A 21397-nucleotide genomic window follows, 5' to 3' on the forward strand; every position below is an offset into this window, starting at 1 on the left:
ATATAAAACGATCTCTCTATTTTACTTCTTGAGCCCCCAAAGGGCGCAATTCTTATTCGAATTGGCTGACATTTTACGCAGGTCTCCAACATGTTATAATATAATAATGACAGAGCAAATCTTTTCTTATATCCTGTTTTGCCTAAGAAGAGATGCCGGGAAAAGAACTCGGCAAATGCGATCCATGGTGGAGGGTATATAAGATTCGGCCCGGCCGAACTTAGCACGCTTTTACTTGTTTAAATTAATGCGTTTTTACACCCTTCACCATAAAAGGGTAAAAACTTTGTCATTCCGTTTGTAACCCAAAGAAATATTAATCTGAGACCCAACAAAGTAAATATATTCTTGATCGTCTTCAAGTTCTAAGCCCAAAGTTCCAAAATACAGTAATGCCTCGATTTACGTCGTCTCGGTTTCAATTTCAAGGCAAAAATCGATCGTACTCATTGTTTGATTCGGGGAATCCCACATTTGTTTAATATGCTTGCCTGTTTATAGTAAAGTCGTGCACAGCAACAACTGATTGTACCAGTTTGGTCGTTTTCAGCGTTGCCACTTCAAAGAAAAATTTTGTTCCCAGCCGACCAAAATTGTAAACTAAATCAAAAAACACGTAATCTTTTCGTAACAATTATTAGTTAGGTACCAATATCCGATAATATAACCGGCCGCCCCGAACTTTGTATACCACATTTTTTCAAAATTTTGTTAATATTTGTGAACAAAAGAAGTGTTCTTGTCTATATTTTGTCGAAAACCGGGTTAAAATGTGAGTTCTACGAGGGTTGTCTTTTATATTTCAGGATTGGATAACCCTTGTGTGCCAATCTGCCAACTGAAAGCTCTATCGTAAAGCTTGACATATTTGAGTTTATACGTACTCAGAACGTTTTGACATACAAGAGCTATTTGAGTTGTTTACAGTAACTTAAAAGATTCATCTCGCTCAAAAAATGGAATTAAATCGTGAACATTTTCGTGCGATTTTTTTACAACTTTCGGCGTGGAATAATTCAATTTCTGAAGATAAAGCTCCATCAATTGGTGTCTATTTGATATTTTGTCGAAAGCCGGGTTAAATATGTGAGTTCTACGAGGGTTGTCTTTTAAATTTCGGGATTGGGCAACCCTTGTGTGCCAATCTGACAGCTCTATCGTAAAGCTTGACATTTTTGAGTTTATACGTACTCAGAACGTTTTGACATACGAGAGCCATTTGTGTTGTAACTTAAAAGATTCATCTCGCCCAAAAAATTGAATTAAATCTTGAACATTTTCGTCCGATCTTTATTTAGAATTTTCGGCGTGGATTAACCCATCCACAGTGCATCGATGAACTTAATTAAATTTCTGGCGATGAAGCTCCATCAAGGATCAGTGTTTATCGATGGTATGGTGAATTCAACCGAGGTCGTAGTTCAGTCCAAGACGAATTTCGTGAAGGTCGTTTAAAATCAGTTGCTGTTTCAAAAACCATTGATGATGCCTGCCAATTGATACTGCAAGATCGTCATGTGACCTATCGAGAGATTGAGACAACCTTAGGCACTAGTGGGACTAGCATACATTCAAAATTGTATGACCACTTGACCGCCAACAAAATTTGTTCGCGTTGGATCCCGCACAATTTGTCAAAAGGCTCGAGTCGAAAGATATGCTTCAAAAATACTATCGCGGTGCTTTGAAGCACGTGTATGACATCGTGGAAGGTAATGAATCGTTGATTTACCCGTATCAGCCTGAAAGTAAATAGCAGTTGACTGTATGGGTGTTTCAAGATGAGCCAAATCCAATAAAAGTTGCTAGAGCACGAAGCACTCCAAGCTAATGATCACCTGTTTTTCGAAAAACTGGACATGTCGCAATCGTACGACTAGAACAACGCATGACAGTCAATTCTGAGTAGTACACAGCCCTTTGTTTGCCAGTTGTATTCCAAGAAATCAGGAAAACCAACTGCCGAAGACTGAATACTCTTCACCACGCCAATGCGAGCTCTCATACATCGGCTCAAACAACTGAATTTTTTAGCACTCAAAACATTGATTTGTTGAGTCATCCGGCGTAAAGTCCTGACTTCGCACCGAATGACTTCTTTTTCAATGTTTTCCATCACCTGAAGAAGCGATTGATTGATGCGTTCAGAATGCATGTTTTGGAGATACCTCAATCAGAGTGGCAAAAGTGCTTATACAATTGGTTCAAACGCATGCAGAAGTGTATAGATCATAAAAGGGAATATTTTGAAAAACAATAAAGAGATTTTCGATGATTAATATATATTTTTGGCATGGGCTTAAAACCTCAAATGAGCAGATCGGTTTATATAGCGTCCATATTAATTATAGTCCGATATTGACCATATTCTGTTTTCTTATTGCAACTCATTGTTCCAGGTTAGGGCTGGTCTACTTTCGTTTTTCGTTGAAACCCCATGTTATTCGCGATTACTTTTTTACACTATATCAATGATGAAATAACACTTATTGTATATTAAAATATGGAATATCGAAAAATATCGTGAAAAGCGAACGTAGTACCAGACCTTACGGCGAAATCGAAATGAGATCTAAAGCCTTTTTAACTAACAGAGAGAATTCAAATTTTCTTTGCTTTTAAAACTAAAAATGATTTACGTGTAAAAAATAGTATAGGGTATTTACAGTAGCGTGCAAAAATGAGTACAAAAGTTTATTCAAGTTTTAGAATGATAAAGGTAAGTTTAGATTGTACAACCGAGCAGATAAAGAAAATGGAGAAAGTTGGGAACCACGACTTTGAGATAGTAACTTTATATACCTCGCACCAGCGTAACCAAAACGAATGACACCAGTTTTGAGATTAAACGAAGAATAATACTGGCAAACAGATGCTACTTTGGACTAAGTAAGCATTTTAGAAACAAGTCCACCTCTTGACAGACGAAGATTGCACTATACAAGACACTGATACTACCCGTGCTGTTGTATGTTTCTGAAGCATGGGTACTTGTGAACGCAGATCAGGCAGTAGCAGTGCTTGTAGCATTTGAGAGAAAGTTTCTTCGTAAAATATATGGACCAGTTTGCGTTAATGGAGAGTATAGGCGACGTATGAACCACGAGCTGTATGACGACGATAGCATAGTTACACGCATCAAAATAAAAGGGCTAAAGAAGCTCCAGCAAAGAAGTCTTTTGAAGGCAAACACGGTGGTACACGCAAACCGAGAAGACCAAAAGCCCGATGGAAAGATCAAGTGGTGGGAGACACCCCGAAACTTGGTGTCAGAGATTTTAGATTGAGCTCACAAGATCGAGGTGCTTGGAACGCTATTCTACGTTCGGCTAGAGGAACAAATGTTCTGTCATAGCCAATTAAAGTAAGTAAGTACGTTTTATCGAATTTGTTTTATCGTTTTTGCCCAACATGTGAATTTAATACAGTTTTGTTTATAATTCGAATAGAACTGATCAATATTTGGCGAATTATTTTTCTCGTCCGATGCCTTCCCGTTTTTATACCCTCCACCATAAGATGGGGGGTATACTAATTTCGTCATTCTGTTTGTAACTACTCGAAATATTCGTCTGAGATCCCTAAAGTATATATGTATATTCTTGATCGTCGTGACATTTTATGTCGATCTAGCCATGTCCGTCCGTCCGTCTGTCTGTCGAAAGCACGCTAACTTCCGAAGGAGTAAAGCTAGCCGCCTAAAATTTTGCACAAATACTTCTTATTAGTGTAGGTCGGTTGGTATTGTAAATGGGCCATATCGGTCCATGTTTTGATATAGCTGTCAAATAACCCGATCTTGGGTCTTGACTTCTTGAGCCTCTAGAGGGCGCAATTCTTATCCGATTTGAATGAATTTTGGCACGACGTATTTTGTTATGATATCCAACAACTGTGCCAAGTATGGTTCAAATCGGTCTATAATCTGATATAGCTGCTATATAAACCGATCTTGGGTCTTGACTTCTTGAGCCTCTAGAGTGCGCAATTCTTATCCGATTGGAATGAAATTTCGCACGACGTGTTTTGTCATGATATCCAACATCTGTGCCAAGAATGGTTCAAATCGGTTCATAACCTGATATAGCTGCCATATAAACCGATCTTGGGTCTTGACTTCTTGAACCTCTAGAGGGCCCAATTCTTACCGATTTGAATGAATTTTGGCACGACGTGTTTTGTTATGATATCCAACAACTGTGTCAAGTATGGTTTACATTGGTTAATAACCTGATATAGCTGTCATATAAACCGATCTTGGGTCTTGACTTCTTGAGCCTCTAGAGGGCGCAATTCTTATCCGATTTGCCTGAAATTTTGTACGACGGATTCTCTCATGACCCTCAACATACGTATATATTATGGTCTGAATCGGTCTGTAGCCCGATACAGCTCCCATAAAAATCGATCTATTTATTTTACTTCTTGAGCCCCCAAAGGGCGCAATTCTTATTCGAATTGGCTGACATTTTACACAGGTCTCCAACATATAATTTAATTGTGGTCCAAACCGAATTGGTCAGCCAATTCGAATAAGAATTGCGCCCTTTGTGGGCTCAAGAAGTAAAATAGAGAGATCGATTTATATGGGAGCTGTATTGGGCTATATACCGATTCAGACCATAATAAACACGTATGTTAATGGTCATGAGAGAATCCGTCGTACAAAATTTCAGGCAAATCGGATAATAATTGCGACTTCTAGAGGCTCAAGAAGTCAAGATCCCAAATCGGATTATATGGCAGCTATATCAGGTTATGAACCGATTTGAACCATACTTAGCACAGTTATTGGATATCGTAACAAAACACGTCGTGCACAATTTCATTCCAATCGGATAAGAATTACGCACTCTTGAGGCTCAAGAAGTCAAAACCCAAGATCTGTTTATATGGCAGCTATATCAGGTTTTGGACCGATTTAAACCATACTTGGCACAATTGTTGGATATAATAACAAAACACGTCGTGCAAAATTTCATTCCAATCGGATAAGAATTGCGCACTCTAGAGGCTCAAGAAGTCAAGACCCAAGATCGGTTTATATGGCAGCTATATCAGGTTATGAACCGATTTGAACCATACTTGGCACAGTTGTTTGATGTCATAACAAAACACGTCGTGCAAAATTTCATTCCAATCGGATAAGAATTGCGCACTCTAAAGGCTCAAGAAGTCAAGACCCATGATCTGTTTATATGGCAGCTATATCAAAACATGGACCGATATGGCCCATTTACAATACCAACCGACCTACACTAATAAGAAGTATTTGTGCAAAATTTCAAGCGGCTAGCTTTACTCCTTCGAAAGTTAGCGTGCTTTCGACAGACAGACGGACGGACGGACGGACGGACGGACAGACGGACGGACATGGCTAGATCGACATAAAATTTCACGACGATCAAGAATATATATACTTTATGGGGTCTCAGACGAATATTTCGAGTAGTTACAATCAGAATGACGAAATTAGTATACCCCCCATCTTATGGTGGAGGGTATAATAATATTGAATAAACAATATCAAAAATAAATCCTAAAATCTTAAAAACAAAGAAAAATATTATTGATTTCTTAAGAATTTTCTAATTACTTTAAGATATAACCGAATTATTAGTGAAATTTGTATTGAAGCAGCGTCAGTACCACTTCTATGGAATGTATTCGCATATTTTTCGCCACTAATTTTTTTATAATGCGTTTAACAGATGTTTGGGCGATAAGTCAAAGTCAGTACTTGGCTTATGAGGACGTGGTCACATTCGCAGCAAAAAGGAGACATCCTTTCACCTAAATATGTAGAACCGTCAGCATGTATGCTGTCTCTTCATTAGTCAACAATTTTTGATATTTTCTGATTACAACGTGCGTACTATCTGGATCACTCTCATCCACTCGAAAACGCAAATAACCGCGTTTAATTGAATTTCCAGATCTTAGGATTAGAATTCCCAATACCGAACTCGCCACACCCAAATCTTTAATTATAGATTCTTGCTTAAAGATTTCTTAACGTTTTCAATTGGTTTTGTGTTTTTCGAGAAAGTAAGGACGTGGTAGATGTAAACGACATCTCGTCTTCTAAGTTCCATATCCGAAAGCACTATATTTAACGTCTCATTCTAAAAACGACTTGTTTGTTTAAGTCCATATATGAACTTTTGAAGCTTACAGACACAGCCTGATCCGTCGTCCATGCCTTCCGGTTGATCCATAACTCTTCTCTCATACTTCAATTAAAAAAAAGCGATAACTGCATTCATTTGATGAATCATTAAACCATGTTTTGCCGCCAACAGATACCTTATGGATTCATATCGTAAGACAGGGGCGAACGTTTCATTCTAGTCGATTCCTTTTTTTAACTGTATCCATTAGGCCCCTGTTTAGCCTTACGTAATAGAACTTCATTGTTTTGACCCATTTTAGTTTTTAACACCCACTTTGAAGATATGTCATTCTTATTGTGCGGTAATCCAATCGCCCAGAATTGTCACTCTCTGTATCAGGACTTACTATATCTGAAAAAAATTCTATAGGGGTTTCATTTTAGAGACTATCTTGCCACGGCTTGTTATAGATTCGTGGTTAACTGGATTGAATAGACGATATGCCTGCTATAACAAATTTGACCATTAACCTTCCGTAAATGAACAGGGGCAAACTTCTCACATATAAATGACTGCTGCTGTTAAGCTCAATGATAAGAGACCTCCTTTTTAAATCCGAGTACGAACGGAATGCCGCAATACGACACCTCTGTACCTCAGAAACGGCACCAACATTAGGAGGAGATAACCACCTGATGTTCTCGCCAGTATTCGATCCCAGGCGTTTAGAGTCATAGGCGGACAAGCAAACCTCTGCGCAACATTCAAAAGATTGATATTAATGGGAACATATCTCAGATTGATTATTCGTTAAGGTTGTTTATCTTGACACCATGAATGCTGGCTGTCGGGCCACAGAGATGTCCTAGCTAACTCTTCGAGATAATGCTTTTGGACAGGCTATAAGATTATTTGGTTCCACCCCAACTTGATGATGTTTATCGTTTTTATGTCGTTGACTATAAACGAAGGCTTACACATTGGATCCGTCGTGATAATGACAGATCTCTCTTTGATCGTAAAACACGTTGATATATACTAGAAACCATTTATACAGAAGTCCTAAGGACTTTGAGGAAATTGTAGGGTCTTATTTCTTTGAAGGCGTTGATCGATACTCGGGAGATGGACATATGTGTGACTGACGCTTTTTCTTTAACATTTGCGTGCATTACCTTTCTTGCTGGGGTATCACAATGGACTAGACCATGGCCTGCTGCGCATTAAATCGGTATATATGGTACCTATATCCAAATGTATCCCGATCTTGACCATACTCGGTACGATTGCCGAAGGGCCTAGCCGAACTCATTGTGCTAAGTTTCAGCGAAATCGGTTAGTAATTCACCTTTCATGGGCCTAAAGCTTCAAATAGGGAGATCGGTATATATGGCAGCTATATCCAAATCTAGACCGATCTGGGCCAATAAATACGCCTATTATGGGCTCAAGACATTAAACCGAGAGATCGATTTGATTTATAGCTATATCTTAGTCTAAACCGATCTGGGCCGTATTGAAGAAGGATATCGAGAAGCCTAATATAACCCAAGGTCCCAAATTTCAGCAAAACCGAATAATAAATATGGCTTTAATGGGCTCAAAACTTGAAATCCGCAGATCAGTCTATATGGAGGTTACATCAATAAATAGTCCGATATAGCTCATCTTCGATCTAAGTTTGCCTAAGAATCTGTGCAAAAAAGGAATCTGCGCAGAGTAGTGTGATTTCAACAGATAGACGGACGGACATGGCTAGATCGTCTTAGATTTTTACGATGACTAAGAATGTATATAAAGGGTGATTTTTTTGAGGTTAGGATTTTCATGCATTAGTATTTGACAGATCACGTGGGATTTCAGACATGGTGTCAAAGAGAAAGATGCTCAGTATGCTTTGACATTTCATCATAAATAGACTTACTAACGAGCAACGCTTGCAAATCATTGAATTTTATTACCAAAATCAGTGTTCGGTTCGAAATGTGTTCATTCACCGTAACGTTGCGTCCAACAGCATCTTTGAAAAAATACGGTCCAATGATTCCACCAGCGTACAAACCACACCAAACAGTGCATTTTTCGGGATGCATGGGCAGTTCTTGAACGGCTTCTGGTTGCTCTTCACTCCAAATGCGGCAATTTTGCTTATTTACGTAGCCATTCAACCAGAAATGAGCCTCATCGCTGAACAAAATTTGTCAAAATTTGAACACATTTCGAACCGAACACTGATTTTGGTAATAAAATTCAATGATTGCTCGTTAGTAAGTCTATTCATGATGAAATGTCAAAGCATACTGAGCATCTTTCTCTTTGACACCATGTCTGAAATCCCACGTGATCTGTCAAATACTAATGCATGAAAATCCTAACCTCAAAAAAATCACCCTTTACATCATAGGGTCGGAAATGAATATTTCGATGTGTTGCAAACGGAATGACAAAATAAATATACCCCCATCCTTCAGTGGTGGGCAGAAAAATCAAAAAATTACCCTAGACTCTCATCCATTGGAGTGAAGCTAGAAAAAATAGCTTCTCTCACGTTTATGTGAAATTTGACAGCTCAATTTTTTTTGAGTATCCGTATAGGTAAGTATTCAACAGTCAGTCCGTCCAAACTTTATGCCGTTTTATTTGATTGTCATATATTTCCTTATATAAGGATTTGGTTAATTACTTGCACTTGGTTAATGAGTATGGTAGCCTTCTTCTGTGTGTCTATGATTCTAACTGATTTCACTTTAAAACACCCAACCAAGAACACACAAGGAAAAGTCACTCTTGTACATCAACAACAAGAGCTACTCCAATAAGAAAAATTAAAGAACAAAAATTCATGAGAATTGTTTACATTCTGTGAGGTCAACCATGTAAACATGGCGATAATAATCGTAATATCACTTAACAACGCCAGAAATGCCAGCAATGCCAACGACATGGGCCACTGAAACAGGACCCCCAACAACCATTGGCTGCGGCAGCAGTAACAGAAGGACACTTACAAAGAGCTATGGCATCCTTTGAGTAGAAGCACCGGCACCACAACCACCATACAAGCAAAACATCAGCAGCCGTGTTGGTTATTGAAGGGACAATAGTGACATTGTTGTTGTTGCCAAGCCAATATGTATAGGACGCATAAGACATGGTGTTAACTGAAATTGCAAACTTTAGTTGCGCCATACCATAGTGCAGTGGGTGTACAACAATGCGCGAATACTTGAGTGGACCTTTCAGATTGCTTTGTTTTGTTGTTGTTGTATTTTCTTGTGCCCAAGATTACAAATGCTAGTTCGCACTCATCCTCCTATTATGTGTCTCTCTTTTTATTTACCATTAGGTCCTTACGGCGATGTAAGAGAAGAAGACGTGTCAAGGACAACTAGCGTGTTTTTCTTTATTTTATCCTCTCTTCTCTCTTGTTCAGTTCGTGATTTTTGTATAATGTGCGTACAATCGGGAAAATCGTGCAAAATTTGAGCAAACTAGGTCTGTATGAGATGTAAACCCATCGGTACATGCTCGTACTGCAGAAAATATCGCTACTGCTCGCGATAATGTGCCTGAATAGCCATCCACCTCAACTCACCGCAGAGAGGGATGGGAAAAAACTTTTAAATACAAAATTTTATTTGGGTTGCCAATAGCGCATATATGGTCATATTTTCAAATTTCTTTGTTTTCTTGAAAGTGCTCCAAAACCCCTACAAAAAAACCTTTGAGGCAAAATTATCGAGTTACAAAATTATTTTTTGAATTATTCGAATAGGTGGAAGTTTTTTTACAGAAAATAATAAACAATGTTACATAAGCAGTTATAGTTTCAAAAGAAATTTTTTCAATCCAACAACAAAAAATCTTAAATTCATTGACTAACTTTATTTGTTTTTTCTCCAAAGTGGAGTCGAGCTTAATGACCATGAGAATTAAGTTCAGCGGAAAATGTGATTATTGATAAGTTACTGAAATTGTCTGATCCAGATCCAGATTCAGATCCTTGGATCCACACATAGACATAGCAGCTATTGGAATACGTTTCGATTCGAAAGGTGGCTTCTTGTTCACCACCACCGAATTGACTGCTGAGGCTCCAGGCTTTGTAGCTCATTTTTGTAATGATTATTCAACATCCTATGAATTTGGCATATGTGATGCTAAAAGACCACAGACGCAATGGCTGCTATGGCTATGTCCGAGGATCTTTTGATCAGGCAATTTCTTTTGGCAGAAATGCGGTTGTTCGATTCCAGTTTTTAAGCTCAATGGCTGCTGCCTTGACTTTTGTTGTGTACATGTAAACATTACCAATTTTTAAACCCTCCACCATAGGAGTAGAATACCCATCGGGGTATAAAATTTTCGGCAATCTGTTTGTAACACCTCGAAATATGCGTCTAAGACCCCTCAAAGTATATATATTACTAGCCATGTCCGTCCGTCTGTCTGTCGAAAGCACGCTAACTTTTGAAGGAGTAGAGCTAGCCGCCTGAATTTTTGCACAAATATTGGGTTGCCCAAAGAGTAATTGCGGATTTTTTTAAAAGAAAGTAAATGTTTTTTTTATAGAACTTAGAATGAACATTAATCAAATATACTTTTTTTACACCTTTTTTCTAAAGCAAACTATAATTCACAGCTGATAACTGACAGAAGAAAGAATGCAATTACAGAGTCACAAGCTGTGAAAAAATTTGTCAACGCCGACTATATGAAAAATCCGCAATTACTTGTTGGGCAACCCAATACTTCTTATTGGTGTAGGTCGGTTGGGATTATAAATTGGCCAAATCGGTCCATGTTTGAATATAGCTGCCATATTAACCGATCTTGGGTCTTGGTTTCTTGAGCCACTAGAGGGCGCAATTCTCATCCAATTTGACTGAAATTTTGCACATAGTGTTTTGATAGCAACAACAACTATGCGATGTATGGTTCAAATCGGTCCATGATCTGATATAGCTGCTATATAAACCGATCTTGGGTCTTGACTTCTTGAGCTTTTAGAAGGCGCAATTTCTATCCGATTTGACTGTAATTTTGCACTTGGTGCTTTGGTATCACTTCCAACATTTATGCGAAATATGGTCCAAATCGGTCCATACCCTGATATAGCTGTCATATAAACCGATCTGGGATCTTGAGTTCTTGAGCCTCTAGAGAGCGCAATTCTTATCCAATTTAGCACAGATTTTGTACAACGGCTTCTCCCATGACCTTTATCATACATGTGCAATATGGCCTGCATCGATCTTTAGCTTGACACAGCTCTCATAAAAACCGATCTCCCGATTTTGCATCTTGAGGCCCGAATCGGACTATAACTTGATATAGCTCCACCTCCTCCTCCGTCCACATTCATTATTCTTTGTTTGCTTAAAAAGAGATACTGCGCGAACTCGAGAGATGCGATCCATGGTGGATGGTATATAAGATTCGGCCCTGCCGAACTTAGTACGCTCTTATTTGTTTTTAATTGCCTCTGTCATTTTTTATGCTTTGTGGTGTTAACTATTGTATTTTCATATTACAGCCGATTTTCATTAAACAGATGACCTTCATAAAAGTTGTAAATTTCTGCTGTCAAAAATTTTCCAGCAGAAATTTGCATATTATCTATTTTCGAATTGCCAAAATTTGCTCTCTCTCGCACACTCTTACACCGGTAAATAAAGTACTCAAACGACTTCCAGTAATATTTTTTGCACATTTTCACGAATTTTTGGGAAGACACAGTAATAAATTTTGGGTCATTGCATTGCAGTATTTATGCTTTCCAATGCCTTTGGTTTTGGCTGCTTTCATTACAATTCTGATTTTGTGGATAAAATTGTGCTATTGGCAAATTTTTTTTCGCAATTTGTAATCGATTGAGTCCCATATTAATAATTTGGACCAGGCCTTTTTAAGTTTGGCCTTTCCGAACTTTATATACCCACCACCATTAATGAATTAACCATCCTCTTTTATAACAACTAATAATATGCAAATAAGGGCTGTTCTGGGCAACAAATCAGCTTTTTATATAACTAAGACCCTAAATTGGAAAATCAGTCTATATCTAAATACAGTCTGATCGGGATGACGGGAAGCTTGATACAAGTTACTGAGTCAAATTCCAGCGAAATCGTGTAATACATGCAGCTTTTTGGGCGTAAGACCCTTAAACGGCAGATCGGTCTATGTGGCAACTATATCTGAATAAAGACAGATCTGAATCATACTTGAGTAGGATATTGAGAGGCTTTAATCATATTGGATATTAATTGCGGCTTTTGAGGGCAGCTATATTTGAAATGGTCCGATCTGTACCAAATTTGAATCAGATGTCGGGAGGCTTAAAACAATTGACTATTTAAAATTTTAGCGAAATCGGATAACAATTGCGACATTTATGGGATTAACAACCTTAATAGGCAGATTGGTCCATATGGCAGCTATATCTCTACATTGTCCAATCTGGACCATATTTAGGTGTGATAACGGAAGGCTTAAAACAACACACGGCTTCAAGTTTCAGCAAAATCGGGTTAGAAATGTAGATTTTTTAGGCTCAAGATCATTAATCGGCATATGGGTCTATATGGTAATTTTATCTTAATATAGTCCGATTTGGTCCACTCAAGAACTTATCCTGTGTATAGAAGAAATACGAGTTTGCTCAAAGTTTCAACTCAATATCTCAATTTTTAAAGACTGTAACGTAATTACAACTGACGAACAAACTGACAGACAGAAACATGGACATTATCAAATCTTCTTGAAATACCGACAGTATATATACCTTGTGGGGTCGACAATGGATATTTTAGTGTGTTACAAACGGAATGATTAAATGAATATACTTCCTATTCTATGGTGGAGGATATGAAAAACAAAACTTGTTAAAAAAAATTTGCTGTGTAAACAAAAAAAGAAAAAACTTTATGAAATTAGAACCCCATGTTTCAATTTTAGAACTGTAGATGTGGAAATGTGTTCTATTAACATTATACCTCAACACAAACCTCGGGTATATATATTAACCTCATTACCTTCAAGTCCAGTGAAAAATACACAATCTATGGAACCTTAACAGCTATATCGAAATATGGTCTGATCTAGGCCAAACTCTCCTGGGACGTCGAGAGTTCTAATATAATTTACTGTCCTCCACCATAAAATGGGTTATTGGTCTATATGGTAGCTATATCCAAATATAGATCGATTACCTAAGGTAAATGCCTCACAAGTGTCGCTAGCACTAGGAGGGGAAACAAGTGATATTCTCGGCGAGATTTGAATCGAGGCGTTCAGCGTCAAAAACGGACATGCTTACCTCCCAGCTACGGTGGCCCCGTGCCAATTTTCAGTAAAATGTATTAATAAATGCATCTTTTATGGGCACAAGAAATTAAATCGGAAAATTGGTATATAAGGCAGCTATATCCAAATATAGACGAATTGAGGGCATATTAAACAGGGATATTGGGGAGCCTAACGCAGCTCACTGCTCCCAATTTAAATGAAATCGAATAATAAATGTGCCTTTAATAGACTTTAGACCTTAAAACGGCAGATCGGTCAATAGGGGGGATCTATCAAGATATGGTTCGATGTAGCCCATCTCCGAACTTAACCTGCTTATGGCCCAACAAAGAATCTGTGCAAAGTTTCAATTCAATATCTTTACCGTTAAGTACTGCAGCGTGATTTGAACAGACAAGATATATGGACGGATGGACGGACGGACCGACGGGTGGACATGGCTAGATCGCCGTACATTTTTATACGACCAACAATATATATACACTTTGTAGGGTCGGAAATGGATTCGATCTGTTACAAACAGAACAACAAAACGAATATACCCCCAATGGGGTACCCCATCTTTTGGTGTTGGGTATAAAAATCATACAAAACAAGTAAAAGTTTGCTAAGTTCGGCAGGGCCGAATCTAGGGAACCCACCACCATGAATTCTGCGAAAAATTTATACAAACTAAATTTAGTTGAAGCGCATAATTTTATTCTATATATCAAACTTCTGTCAAACCAGCAAAAATTAAATCTTTTAGGAATCGAACAACGAAGATCGAGTGGCCGGTTGTACGGTCCAAACCAGTCTATCAGGTTATAGACTGATTTGGACCGTACTAGGCATAGTTTTTGGAAGTCATAACAAAACACCACGTGTCCATTTTCAGCCAAATTTGACAAATATTGCGGCATGTAAGGGCTCTAGAAGTCAGATCGGTTTATATGGGAGCTATATTAGGTTATAGACCGTATCAGGCACAGTTGTTGGAAGTCATAACAGAACACTACGTCCAAAATTTTAGCCAAATCGGGCAAAAACTGCGGCTTGAATGGGCTCAAGAGTCAAATCGGGAGATCGGTTTATATGGGAGCTATATCAGGTTATAGACCGATTTGGATCGTACTTGGCACAATTGTTGGAAGTCGTAACAGATCACTATATGCAAAGCTTCAGCCAATTTAAACAAAAATTGGGACTTGTAAGGGCTCAAGAAGTCAAATCGGGAGATCGGTTTATATGGGAGCTATATCAGGTTATTAACCGATGTGAACCGTACCTGCCGCAGTTATTGGAAGTCATAACAGAACTCCAGGTGCAAAATTTCAGCAAAATCGGACAAACATTTATTTATTTTATTTTATAAGAGCATTGCGTCTTGCAAGGGCTCAAAAAGTCAAATTGGGAGATCGGTTTACACGGCAGCTATATCAGGTTATAGACCGATTTGGGATAATACTTAACACAATTGTTGGAAGTCGTAACCAAACACTTTGTGCAAAATTTCAGCCAAATCGGACAAAAATTGAGCCTTCGCGGGGCTCAAGAAGTCAAATCGGGAGATTAGTTTATATGGGAAGTATATGTAAATCAGAACCGATATGGCCCATTTGCAATCCCCAAAGACCAACATCAATGCTAAGTATCTGAGCAAAATTCAAGCGGCTAGCTCTAATCGTTCGACCGCTGTCGTGATTTCGACAGACGGACGAACGGACATGGCTACATCGACTCAGGACTTCGAGACGATCAAGAATGTATATACTTTATGGGGTCTTAGACGAATATTTCGAGGTGATACAAACGGAATGACTAGATTAATTTACCTCATCCTATGGTGGTGGGTATAAAAACTGCATTTCTTTCTTTATGATTATTTAAAAGAAACGGTTTACATCGATTAGTCAGTAACAATTCAAGAGCTAAAGGATAAGATAATTCGTCATATTAATTTAATTATGCCCAAGGATCAAGGATTTGTTCAATCTATTATTGTCTGTTTGTTTGTTTCGAATAGACTCGAAGATGTCCTAGAGCGAATAATAATTTATAAAATTTTTGGATATCGGAAGGGGAGCGGAACCTCCCCCTTCCCCAAAAGCACCACCCAAAAATTAAAGTAGACCGATCGGGCCAGTATGTGACTTAAATGAAAGGTATTCGAAACTTTATAATTTAAATTGGGTCCAGGTACCCAGGGGGCTGCCCGACCCCAAAACCCCCTCAACTGGTCATATTAGACGTTAATGAAAATATAGGACTCAAATTGAAGGTATTAGGGAGTATACTACGAATATGGACTGAAAGCGATAGGCTGTAGAATTTGAGAGTATCGTAAAGGGGCGGACCCTACCCCTTACCCCAAAAGCACTAATAAAAGTGGGCCGATCGGAATAATATGGGACTCAATGAAGGGATCTAGGGTGAAGATTACGAATATGGTTTGGAAGCAATATTAGGCAATACAATTTGTTGATATCGTAAAGGGGCGGACTTCCCCCATTACCCATACAACACCACGCAAAAATAAAAGTGGACCGATCGGGACAATATTCAAATGAAAGCTATTCGGGTGTAGAGAATTATTTTGATAATAAAAATTGGGTCCAGTTACCTAGTGTGCTGCCCTGACCCAAACCCCCTCAAATAGGCATATTGGACGATAATGGCAATATAGGGCTCAAATGAATGGTACTAGAGAGTAGATTGCGGATTTGGTCTGGAAAGAGCAATGGGTTATGTAATTTGTTATTATTGTAAGGAAGCAGACCCTCCTCTTGCCCCAAAAGCACCACCCAAAAAAGAGTGGACCGATCGGGACAATATGGGACTCAAATGAATGGTATAAGGGAGTAGATAGGAGTAGATAGAAGGAGAAAAGGCTATAGAATTAGCTAATATCAGAAAGTGGAGGTCATGACAATATGGGACTCCAAAAGCCCTCCCCAAATAGGAATATTTGCCAATCATGGCTATATGGGGTACAAATAAAGGGTTTAGTGTTTGGGAGTAGATTATTAAATTGTTCTGGGCAGATGCGTATAGCATTAACACATTAACAGGCCCTGCGGAGCGGTCCAGGTTTAGCTAGTATATAGTAAAAAGAAATGACAACCGTTCCTACATAATTTGTGTTTTATGCAAAATCAACATCGGCCCTTGAAATTAAACAATCCTTCATATTTATCTTATGAGGGTATAAATGTTCGTGGTTTGGCCATACAGATAATATACCAAGTTTCAAACTAGATTGAAAATAATGTACTAAACTACAATACAACAGTCAAAGAAGCACATGGACATTGTAAAAATGCCTAAAAAAACGGATTGAAGAAATTAGGCACCCCGTTTAAATGTTTCAGCCTCCACTATATTTTTTTGTCTATGGTTTTTATACCCTCCACCATAGGATGGGGGGTATGCTAATTTCGTCATTCTGTTTGTAACTACTCGAAATATTCGTCTGAGACCCCATAAAGTATATATATTCTTGATCGTCGTGACATTTTATGTCGATCTAGCCATGTCCGTCCGTCTGTCTGTCCGTCCGCCCGTCCGTCCGTCCGTCCGTCTGTCTGTCGAAAGCACGCTAACTTCCGAAGGAGTAAAGCTAGTCGCTTGAAATTTTGCACAAATACTTTTTATTAGTGTAGGTCAGTTGGTATTGTAAATGGGCCATATCGGTCCATGTTTTGATATAGCTGCCATATAAACCGATCTTGTGTCTTGACTTCTTGAGCCTCTAGAGTGCGCAATTCTTATCCGATTCGCATGAAATTTTGCACGACGTGTTTTGTTATGACATCCAACAACTGTCCCAAGTATGGTTCAAATCGGTCCATAATCTGATATAGCTGCCATATAAACCGATCTTGGGTCTTGACTTCTTGAGCCTCTAGAGTGCGCAATTCTTATCCGATTTGAATGAATTTTGGCACGACGTGTTTTGTTATGGTATCCAACAACTGTGCCAAGTATGGTTCAAATCGGTCCATAATCTGACATAGCTGCCATATAAACCGATCTTGGGTCTTGACTTCTTGAGCCTCTAGAATGAGCAATTCTTATCCGATTGGCATGAAATTTTGCATGACGTGTTTTGTTATGATATCCAACAACTGTGCTAAGTATGGTACAAATCGGTAAATAAACTGATATAGCTGTCATATAAACCGATCTTGGGCCTTGGCTTCTTGAGCCTCTAAAGTGCGCAATTCTTATCAGATTGGAATGAAATTTTGCACGACATGTTTTTTATGATATCCAACAAGTGTGCCAAGAATGGTTCAAATCGGCTCATAAACTGATATAGCTGTCATATAAACAGATCTAGAGGGCACAATTCCTATCTGATTTGGCTGAAATTTTGCATGACGTTTTTTGCTTTTTATTTTTTCTTTCAACCACTGTGTCAAATAAGGTTTAAATCGGTTCATAACATGATATAGCTGCCATATAAACCGATCTGGGATCTTGACTTCTTGAGCCTCTAGAAGTCGCAATTATTATCCGATTTGCCTGAAATTTTGTACGATGGATTCTCTCTTGAACATCAACATACGTGTTTATTATGGTCTGAATCTGTTTATAGCCCGATACAGCTCCCATATAATTCGATCTCTCTATTTTACTTCTTGAGCCCCCAAAGGGCGCAATTCTTACTCGAATTGGCTGACATACTACACAAGTCTAAACCGGATCATATCTTTATATCGCTCTAATAGCAGAGCAAATCTTTTCATATATTACTTTTTGCCTAACAAGAGATGTCGGGAAAAGAACTCGACAACTGCGCTCCATGGTGGAGGGTTGGAGGGTATATAAGATTCGGCCCGGCCGAACTTAGCACGCTTTTACTTGTTTTTTTTTTATTCACCAACAATTTGCAGAAAAAAACACAATGACTTAACGAGAATATTTTGTTTTCTATTTTTAGGAACATATTTTCTTCTTTACGACTTTATCGATTATTTCGATAAGGACGATGCGACATCATTGCCACGAGATAAATATTTAGAAATAATGAACAATATTTTCAACAAAGCGACACAAGCCGAACGAGAAGCTATTATTTTTCAGGTGAGTTTCAGGTATTAATTATTAGTATCCAGCAAAATAAATGGGATGTGACAAAATTTGTTCTATTCCTACATTTTTATACCCTCCACCATAGGATGGGGGGTATACTAATTTCGTCATTCTGTTTGTAACTAGTCGAAATATTCGACTGAGACCCCATAAAGTATATATATTCTTGATCGTCGTGAAATTTTATGTTGATCTAGCCATGTCCGTCCGTCCGTCCGTCCGTCCGTCTGTCTGTCGAAAGCACGCTAACTTCCGAAGGAGTAAAGCTAGCCTCTTGAAATTTTGCACAAATACTTCTTATTAGTGTAGGTTGGTTGGTATTGTAAATGGGCCAAATCGGTCCATGTTTTGATATAGCTGCCATATAAACCGATCTTGGGTCTTGACTTCTTGAGCCTCTAGAGTGCGCAATTCTTAACCGATTGGAATGAAATTTTGCACGACGTGTTTTGTTATGATATCCAACAACTGTGCTAAGTATGGTTCAAATCGGTTTATAACCTGATATAGCTGCCATATAAACCGATCTTGGGTCTTGAGTTCTTGAGCCTCTAGAGTGCGTAATTCTTATCCGATTGGGATGAAATTTTGCACGAACTGTTTTGTTATGATATCAAACAACTGTATCAAGTATGGATCAAATCGGTTCATAACCTGATATAGCTGCCATATAAACCGATCTGGGGTCTTGACTTCTTGAGCCTCTAGAGTGCGCAATTCTTATCCGATTGGAATGAAATTTTGCACAACGTGTTTTGTTATGATATGCAACAACTGTGCTAAGTATGGTTCAAATCGATCCATAACCTGATATAGCTGCCATATAAACCGATCTTGGGTCTTGACTTCTTGAGCCTCTAGAGGGCGCAATTCTTATCCGATTTGAATGAATTTTGGCACGACGTGTTTTGTTATGATATCCAACAACCTTGCCAAGTATGGTTTAAATCGGTCCATAACCTGATATAGCTGTCATATAAACCGATCTTGGGTCTTGACTTCTTGAGCCTCTAGAGTGTGCAATTCTTATCCGATTGGAATAAAATTTCGCACGACGTGTTTTGTCATGATATCCAACATCTGTGCTAAGAATGGTTCAAATCGGTCCATAACCTGATATAGCTGCCATATACACCGATCTTGGGTCTTGACTTCTTGAGCCTCTAGAGTGCACAATTCCTATCCGATTGGAATGAAATTTCGCACGACGTGTTTTATCATGATATCCAACAACTGTGCCAAGTATGGTTCAAATCGGTTCATAACCTGATATAGCTGTCATATAAACCGATCTGGGATCTTGATTTCTTGAGCCTCTAGAGGTCGCAATTATTATCCAATTTGTCTGAAATTTTGTACGACGAATTCTCTCATGACCATCAAAATACATGTTTATTGTGGTCTGAATCGGTCTATAGCCCGATACAGCTCCCATATAAATCGATCTCTCTATTTTACTTCATGAGCCCCCAAAGGGCGCAATTCTTATTCGAATTGGCTGACATTTACACAGGTCTCCAACATATAATTTAATTGTGGTCCAAACCGGACCATATCTTGATATCGCTCTAATAGAAGAGCAAATCTTTTCTTATATCCTTTTTTTTTGCCCAAGAAGAGATGCCGGGAAAAGAACTCGACAAATCCGATCCATGGTGGAGGGTATATAAGATTCGGCCCGGCCGAACTTAGCACGCTTTTACTTGTTGTATTTGTATTTGTATTTTGTTATGATAAAACCCATACAAAAGACAGTGTCTTATATAAAGCATGGGTTAATAAATTGATAAATACAATGAGTTCAACAAGTTTTCATTTAAATAGAACAATAATTGGTACAAAATATTTAACAATTTAAGCAAAGTTACTGATACAATATTTAAGTTAAAAAAGGTTTAAACTAAACAAAAAAAAGAAGAAAAAGAAACTTTAAAGAAAATTTAACAATTTAATCAAAGTTACTAATAAAATAAATTTAAAAAAAATAGTTATAAAAAAACAAAACAAATAATTAATTAAAATTATTATAAATCAAAGATTTGAACTGTCGTTCATTACTTATAATTTGAATACTATTGGGAAGATTATTCCAGAGACGTATAGCATTAACAAAGAACTGTTGTTCAGATACACGATATTGATGACGTATTTGTATTACTTGTTTACCTCTTGTAGAGTTGGCAAAACGCAAAACAGAAGCCAGATATGACGGTTCATTGATATAAATTATCTTGTGAATCATTTGCAACAAGCGTATCTTAAGGAACGAGTTAAAAGAGACACCATATACTTGTCTGGCAAAGTCAGATACCCGGTCTCTTCTACGCAAACCAAAAATGTATCTAACGACATCGTTAAAGGCCACGTGCAATTTATTCCTATGAGTTACATCACAACCGTAAAAAACCTCGCAAGAGTATAATAGTTTCGGCAGAATAAATGTCCTATTGACTTAATATGTCTCCTAGTATCTTTCGTGTTCAATGCCTCTTGAAATTTACGAATAAAATAAGCTATTTTCTTCGTCTTTATACAAGAAGTGGTCTGATTCCTCGCACGCTTGTAATCATTAAAGAGCTCATGTGTTCTAAAACGCTTTCATCGAGAGTACGCACAATCTCTTTTACGTATCAATACTTTAATATCATTATTAAACCACTGATTCCCATTCGAAAAAACAGTTCGGGTCTTCATCGGAACACATTTGTCGAAAATCTGACTCACATTATGTTGAAGAAATGCAATCTGTTCATCTACGCAAGACATGCCATAAAGTTTCTGCCACTCAACGGTGCCAATTTCACAAAGTAGTGAGTTATAATCAATGTTTCTATAGTCTATGTACGTATATGTTATACTTGTATATTCCATTGGAACGCCTTAAGTCAAAAAACATA

General features: G+C 38.0%; 1 protein-coding gene across 5 annotated transcripts in view; it reads left to right on the plus strand.

Annotated features, from left to right (window-relative positions):
* Positions 1 to 21397, plus strand: part of LOC106096077 (acetylcholinesterase) — a 451106-nt gene that overhangs the window by 297525 nt on the left and 132184 nt on the right. For all 5 annotated transcript variants that reach the window (XM_059361337.1, XM_013263626.2, XM_059361335.1 and 2 more), the window contains 1 exon segment: positions 18349 to 18491. In XM_059361337.1, coding sequence (XP_059217320.1) covers positions 18349 to 18491 — 143 coding nt within the window.

The sequence above is a fragment of the Stomoxys calcitrans genome, chromosome 2, assembly GCF_963082655.1.
Source record: "Stomoxys calcitrans chromosome 2, idStoCalc2.1, whole genome shotgun sequence".
NCBI lineage: Eukaryota > Metazoa > Arthropoda > Insecta > Diptera > Muscidae > Stomoxys > Stomoxys calcitrans.